This window comes from Anguilla anguilla, chromosome 8 (genome assembly GCF_013347855.1).
Source record: "Anguilla anguilla isolate fAngAng1 chromosome 8, fAngAng1.pri, whole genome shotgun sequence".
In the NCBI taxonomy this organism is placed as follows: domain Eukaryota; kingdom Metazoa; phylum Chordata; class Actinopteri; order Anguilliformes; family Anguillidae; genus Anguilla; species Anguilla anguilla.
This window is the reverse complement of record NC_049208.1, coordinates 8,469,562-8,477,029: the sequence shown is the minus strand read 5'-3', so window position 1 is coordinate 8,477,029 and position 7,468 is coordinate 8,469,562. Positions and strand designations below refer to the sequence as shown.

The 7,468-nt window shown below is 52.2% G+C and overlaps 1 protein-coding gene across 1 annotated transcript; it reads left to right on the top strand.

Moving 5' to 3' along the window:
- The first annotated feature begins 1,460 nt into the window (after positions 1 to 1,460).
- LOC118233567 lies at positions 1,461 to 7,205 on the top strand. Its single transcript, XM_035429326.1, has 3 exons — positions 1,461 to 2,489; positions 5,292 to 5,634; positions 7,153 to 7,205. Exons 1-3 carry the CDS (start codon positions 1,461 to 1,463, stop codon positions 7,203 to 7,205), a joined length of 1,425 nt encoding a protein of 474 aa, XP_035285217.1.
- The last annotated feature ends 263 nt before the right edge of the window (positions 7,206 to 7,468 follow it).

The window sequence follows — 7,468 nt, the reverse complement described above, 5'->3', positions numbered from 1 at the left end:
TCATGCCAATAAAGCATTTGAACTGAATTGAAATTGAGAGAGAGAGAGATGAATACTCTACTGAGAGCCATATACAACGGTTTTCTGAAGGCAGATTCTGTATCACCACTGACATTTCCTAGAAATTACTTTTTGGCATGACTTTTGAGTGTTGATGCAAAGCTGATGTTTTCCAAACCACTCCATCCATCCATACACTCATTACAGTATCCAACCAGTCACGGTCGTGGGGTGTACTGGAGCCTATTCCAGCATGCGTTGGGTGTGGCAGGAATACACTTTGGACAGATCGCCAGTCCATCACACACACCACTCATACGCTCATGCATGTCTTCATACTGTGGGAGGAAACCAGAGTACCTGGAGGACAGCCACACTGACAAGGGGAGACCTTCCATTGCTAAGACAGTCTGTTGCTACCCACTGCACCACTGTGCCGCCCCAACACTCTCCATAAAAATATTGGGTATTTCTTTCTTCATGCAACATTTAACATTCTATACTATAGTTTGAAATGGAATCCATAGCTGTAATCATACTAAATGATTCATTTTAGCCATCAATAAATACTCAATTGACGGAGTTGGCAACAATTAAAACGAAGTGTATGTAAACACAATCACCCACATCTAATGTATCCATTTTTATACTCCACTAATTTAATACACTTACTTTGGCAATTGACTGCTATGGTCGAGAGAATAACTTGTTTGGCACTTTTACTAATTCAGGGAAAAGTACTACTTATGTTTAAGTTCAAATGACATAGCAATGGGGGAATGTGAGTATTTGGCTACATTAACTCTATTTCATAATCCAATTCAGTTCACTTTATTCAAGTTGAATTTAACGGACCAGCTTCAGAGAAGGGGTCTTTATAACAATCCACATCATATTTAATGAGTAGTGAGTTCTATTAAATGAACAAGAGAGTGTACAGTAGGTGGAAATCAGTAAACAACACTCATTATGCTAAGTATTTAAAAAAAATCAATATTGTTTTATCAAAATGTCTTATATTAGTGTGGTAGGGTGGGCGTGGTTTTGCGTTGGCTGCAGAGAGAGAGGGGGCGGGGCGGCTCTCGGAACTCTGCGCCACGGCTGTTGGGGTTTATTAATCAGCACGGAGGGTTAATTGTGTGATTGATTGACAATGTGCTGATTACCTCGACAGTGAGCCTGGACGTTTAAAACCTGCTCGACAGAGAGAGAAGCGGGTGAACGGGAGAAGGAAGGAGAGCTGACGGGCTGTCAGCAGCGAATTGAGAAACAAACCCTTGGTTATTGTGTATTGTAACCAGAAAGCCGCGTGGCGGCCGAAAATAAAAACAAGACGCAGTCGCGTCCGGAAAGAATTAACGTGTCTGTCTCCTCTCTCAAACGAGCGGTAGCACTCGACTTGCTACAGTGGTGGCCCGTGCGGGGGGTGGCAGAAAGAGAGAGAGAGAGAGAAGGTCAAAATGGACCCAAACCGGAGCGAGGCGGCGCAGCCTCTCGTAGCGCTGGCGCGGATGCTGGAGGGGATGGCCCAAATGCAGGAGAGGCAGGCGGCCGTACACGCAGAGCAGATGGAGGCTCTGCGTGCACAAGCCTCCCTCCAGACCCAGGCGCTGCGACAGCTGGCTGCCGCCGGGGAAACCAGCTCCCGGGACCCGCCGTCCCGATCCCCTCTCCGGATCCACATACCCAAGATGACAGCCGACGATGACATCCAGGCATTTGTGGAGAGTTTTGAGGTGGCAGCGGAGGCGTGCCAGTGGCCCCACGAGGAGTGGGTTGTACACCTCCTGCCCCTTTTAACTGGGGAAGCCCAACAGGCGGCGCATGGTCTGCCGCCCGGAGCCCGGGCGGATTACAAGACGGTGAAGAGGGCGATACTGGACCGACTGGGCTGCAGCCCGGAGGATTATCGGCGCCGGTTCCGGACGGCGAAACTGGGGGCGGAGGACCGTCCCTTCGCATACGCCCAAAGGCTAACCCACATGGCCCGGCGTTGGCTACAACCGGAGATCCGGTCCGCGGGGGGCGTAGTGGAGCAGGTCGTACTGGAACAGTTCCTGGAAGGGTTGCCGGAGGGAACGGCGAATTGGGTGCGCTGCCATCGCCCGACCAACTTAGAGGGGGCGGTTACCCTGGCGGAAGACCACCTCGTGCTATACCCCAGCGTCCAGCAGCAAGCACGGCCGGAACCGGCGCCCAGGAGGAGACCCCCTCCTCGTACTGGCCCCTCCCCTGTCCCCAGGGCTCTGCCCCCTCCCTTTCCTCAAACTAATCCCCCCTTTTTTCCGATTCCCTCTCCAGGTCCAGGCTCAGTGGCGGGGGGCTCCGGCTCGCAGAGGGCGCCTCAGACGCTCGGACCGGGGTGTTGGCGGTGCGGGCAGCTGGGTCACCTGCGCCGCGATTGTCCACTTATGGAAGTGGGGCAGGTGGTCCGGGTGGTCGGGCCGCCCACTTCCGCTCCCGATCAGGAGGGAGCGTACTGCATCCCGGTAAGGGTGCAAGGGAGTGAACACCGGGCGCTGTTGGATTCGGGGGCTATGCAGTCCCTGATCCAGCAAAACCTGGTTCGAACCGAGGCATTGGTAAAGGCACCCTGGGTTTCCATTCGGTGTGTGCATGGAGATGTGCACAAGTATCCGGTAGTACCCGTGGAAATTTGTTACCAGGGAAAAACGCATATTGTGAAGGCTGCGGTTAGCTCCTGGCTTGCGCATCCCCTAATCTTGGGTACTGATTGGGCGGGGTTTAGGGAGATTTCTAGAAACATGCTGGGGTTGCGATCACGACCGATAGGGAAGTGTGACGTGTGTGCTGTTGACGGTGGTGACGCAGGGCCGTCCGACACGGCCGGGGCGGGGAGGGACCCAGGCGAGCCTCTGGTTGAGACTCCCCGGGGTCCTGTATTCCAACCCGCGGAGGATTTCCCACTCGAGCAGTCTCGGGACGACACCTTACGCTTTGCCTATGACCAAGTGATGCGGATTGATGGTCAGCAGGTGCGCCCCGATGCAGTACTCTCTCACCCTTATTTTTCTATTATTAGGGACAGGTTGTATCGAGTGTGTCGTGACGCTCAGACCGGTGAAGAAACGACCCAGTTGTTGGTACCCAGAAACCGCCGGGAAATGGTTTTCCAGGCGGCTCATTACAACCCCATGGCGGGACACTTAGGGTATGATAAGTCACTACACCGAATAATGGCTCGGTTTTACTGGCCGGGCATTTGGGCGGACGTACGTCGGTGGTGTGCGTCCTGTCCCGAATGTCAATTAGTGAACCCCCCGGCCACCCCAAAAGCGCCTTTGCGCCCACTACCCTTAATAGAGGTTCCCTTTGACCGAATTGCTATGGACCTCATCGGGCCATTTGAACGGAGCACCCAGGGATACCGTTTCGTGTTGGTCTTGGTGGATTATGCGACCCGGTATCCCGAAGCAGTGCCGTTGCGCAATATTTCAGCTAAGAGTGTTGCACAAGCTCTGTTTCAAATTATCTCCCGGGTCGGAATCCCGAAAGAGATTCTGACTGATCAGGGCACTTCGTTTATGTCACGTACACTAAATGAGCTATACGGATTACTGGGCGTCCGCTCTATTAGAACCAGTGTATACCATCCCCAAACAGATGGGCTTGTGGAGCGGTTTAATAGAACTCTGAAGTCCATGATTCGAAAGTTCATTCACGACGATAGCCGAAATTGGGATAAGTGGTTAGTCCCTCTATTATTTGCAGTGCGGGAGGTTCCCCAGGCCTCCACGGGATTTTCTCCCTTTGAACTGTTATTCGGTAGAAAACCTCGGGGAATATTGGACCTAGTTAAAGAAAGCTGGGAGGACGGTCCAAGCCCCAGCAAAAATGAGTTACAATACGTTATGGACCTGCGAGCAAAACTCCATACACTGGGTCGGTTGTCACGGGAGAATTTGCTCGAGGCTCAGGAACGTCAGCAGAGGCACTACAATAGAGGGACGAAACTACGACAATTCTCGCCGGGAGATAAAGTCCTGGTATTACTTCCAACCTCCAGTACAAAATTACTCGCCAAGTGGCAAGGGCCCTTCGTGGTCACACGACGAGTTGGGGAGGTTGACTATGAGGTGGAGCGTGCTGATAGAGAGGGAGCGAAACAGATTTATCACCTCAATTTATTAAAAGCCTGGAAAGAGGTGGTGGCTGTTTCTCTGGTAACGGTGGATCAGGAGAGGGACGAGCTGGGGCCAGAGGTAGTAAATTCAATCAATCAGACCCCACCCCTTTCAGATAGCCACCTCTCGCCAAGTCAGAGAGCAGACCTTGCCATGTTGCAAAAACGGTTTGCGGATGTGTTTTCTCCCCTACCAGGACGCACGAACCTCATACACCACCATATCGACACCCCCCCGGGAGTAACGGTACGTTCCCGCCCCTATAGACTGCCGGAGCACAAAAAGAAATTGGTGCAGGCAGAAATAAAGGCCATGCTGGAGTTGGGTGTAATAGAGGAGTCCCACAGTGCCTGGAATAGCCCCATCGTGCTGGTAAGTAAGCCGGATGGCTCTATTCGGTTCTGTGTGGATTATAGGAAAGTGAATGCTGTGTCACATTTTGATGCCTATCCTATGCCTAGGGTCGACGAACTCCTGGATCGGCTGGGCACGGCTCGTTTTTTCTCGACACTGGATCTGACTAAGGGCTATTGGCAGATTCCCTTGTCTGCAAAGTCCAAAGAGAAATCGGCTTTCTCCGCTCCGGACGGTTTGTACCAATTCCGAACACTTCCGTTTGGGTTATTCGGGGCCCCAGCCACCTTCCAGCGCCTGATGGATCGGCTGCTGCGTCCGCATGCTGCGTATGCTGCTGCCTATCTGGATGATGTTATCATCCACAGTAGCAGCTGGGCACAGCATATGCGGCATGTGGGGGCGGTGCTCGAGTCCTTGAGGCAGGCGGGGCTCACGGCTAACCCAAAGAAGTGTGCGATTGGCCGAGCGGAGGTACGGTATTTGGGGTACCACTTGGGAAGTGGACAGGTGCGACCTCTGGTGGATAAAACCGCGGCAATTGCGACCTGTCCACGACCCAAGACGAAAAAAGAGGTAAGGAGGTTCTTGGGGTTGGCCGGCTACTATAGGCGGTTTATTCCGGCGTTTTCACAGCTGACCAGCCCCTTGACTGATTTAACTCGCAAAGGTGCCTCAGATCCGGTCCAGTGGACGGAGCCGTGCCAGCGAGCGTTTGAGAGGGTAAAGGAAGCCCTCTGCGGGGAGCCGCTCTTGTTCACCCCTAATTTCTCTCTTCCTTTTATCCTGCAGACCGACGCATCGGACAGAGGGCTGGGGGCTGTTTTGACCCAGCAGGTGGAGGGAGTCGACCGCCCGGTGCTGTACCTCAGCCGTAAACTATCCCAGCGGGAGGCGAGGTACAGCACGGTAGAAAAGGAGTGCCTCGCCATCCGGTGGGCGGTCGGGTCCCTGCGCTACTACCTGCTGGGTCGCCCATTCACCCTCTGTTCGGACCACGCTCCCCTCCAATGGCTCCACCGCATGAAGGATACCAACCCGCGAATCACCCGGTGGTATCTGGCTCTACAGCCCTTTAATTTTAAGGTGGTTCATAGGCCGGGGGCGCAGATGGTGGTGGCGGACTTCCTCTCTCGCCCCGAAGGGGGTGGGGGGGGGGGGGGTCGGTCATCGGCCGGATGGCTCCCCGGCCTAAGTCGGGCGGTGGGGGTATGTGGTAGGGTGGGCGTGGTTTTGCGTTGGCTGCAGAGAGAGAGGGGGCGGGGCGGCTCTCGGAACTCTGCGCCACGGCTGTTGGGGTTTATTAATCAGCACGGAGGGTTAATTGTGTGATTGATTGACAATGTGCTGATTACCTCGACAGTGAGCCTGGACGTTTAAAACCTGCTCGACAGAGAGAGAAGCGGGTGAACGGGAGAAGGAAGGAGAGCTGACGGGCTGTCAGCAGCGAATTGAGAAACAAACCCTTGGTTATTGTGTATTGTAACCAGAAAGCCGCGTGGCGGCCGAAAATAAAAACAAGACGCAGTCGCGTCCGGAAAGAATTAACGTGTCTGTCTCCTCTCTCAAACGAGCGGTAGCACTCGACTTGCTACAATTAGTTATTAATACACATAATTGTTTACCGAGGCTAGTAGCATAAGCAGTTACCACTATAGCCATATACTGTACCATGCTGGATATAGTAACAGAAGTACTCTGCACATTACGCTGAATGACAATGCCATATCGTCTATACTATTAAAAACGAGTGACTGGAGTGACTAACGCAACCACATTGGCTGACCTGCAACGAATCCTGGTTGAGGAATGGAATTCCATCCCACAGCAACGCATAACCAGGCTGGTGACCAGCATGAGGAGGAGGTGCCAGGCTGTTGTGGCTGCGTATGGTTCTTCCACCCGCTACTGAGGCTCCTGACTGTTTGTTCAATGAATAAAGCGTAAAATTACCAATATGTCTTGTTTGTTCCTTGTTACTGATAGAGAGTCCAATCATCCAATCCCCCAAACAATTCAAAACAATAGAGTCAATACCAACAGGAGAATACACTGTTTGACATTGGCAGGGAAATTTGGCACATTTCAGTTGGGACCCCGCCCACATAATCAACTGTGCTGCTCATCCCACAAATTCATGATCCTTACAAATGGGACATCATTGTAAAGGTAAATAAACAGGCTTTCCAATGATATAACATACAATTCTAATAATACAGTGACGACAGAGATATTATTGACCAAACACAAATTTCCAAACTTTTTTCTGAGGAGTTTATATATATTCAGTAGTAATCCAGTAAGGTGTTAAGGACCTGGTCTCGATCTCGAATGGTGTCGATTCTCCTCAGTCTCTTTCTTGACTCAGATGCGAATGATGGCATCTCGGCCTGGAATCGTACTCGCCTGTGCCCGTCTTAACTAAAGCCCTGGCTGTGTATCATGCGGACGATATGATATACAGTAAAAGAGAACTGTTGCTTTTTTTTTTTTTTTTTGCAGCTGTGTAGTCTGATGGGAAAGGTCAGAGGTGAACTCAGCAGCTCTTTTGCTGTTGGGTGGGTGGGTGGGGGGGGGGGGGGGTATGGGGGGGAGGACACTGTGATGTGATTGATTTCTCCAGCTCCTGACATGTCTCTCCTGTCTGCATGAGGTGGTGAGAACATTGAGGAGATGAGAAGGATCAGGGATGCCTTTGATGACTGAGACGGAAGCATATTCTCTTTGCTCTCTTGAGAAAGTAAACATGGGAAGGATTCCAGGGGCTTGCGATGACCCGCACCGTACTGGCCTGGACCTTCCTCCCAGCGTTTTTTTTTTGGTGGGAGGAGATTCAATCCATCAAGAGAATTCTGGGAGAATCGATCCATCCAAGGGAATGCGCTCGACCGGATATGAACTGTATAGGAGTTAACAGGTTGTCCACAGACCTGAAGCTTACCGAGGCAGGCATGGGAAGCACAGCATCA

Coding starts and splice junctions, on each gene's coding strand:
- LOC118233567 (XM_035429326.1), top strand. CDS start 1,461: ATGGACCCAAACCGGAGCGAGGCGGCGCAGCCTCTCGTAGCGCTGGCG. Junction 2,490..5,291: donor AGGGAGCGTACTGCATCCCG/GTAAGGGTGCAA, acceptor TTTATCCTGCAG/ACCGACGCATCGGACAGAGG. Junction 5,635..7,152: donor GGTGGCGGACTTCCTCTCTC/GCCCCGAAGGGG, acceptor TGTCTGCATGAG/GTGGTGAGAACATTGAGGAG.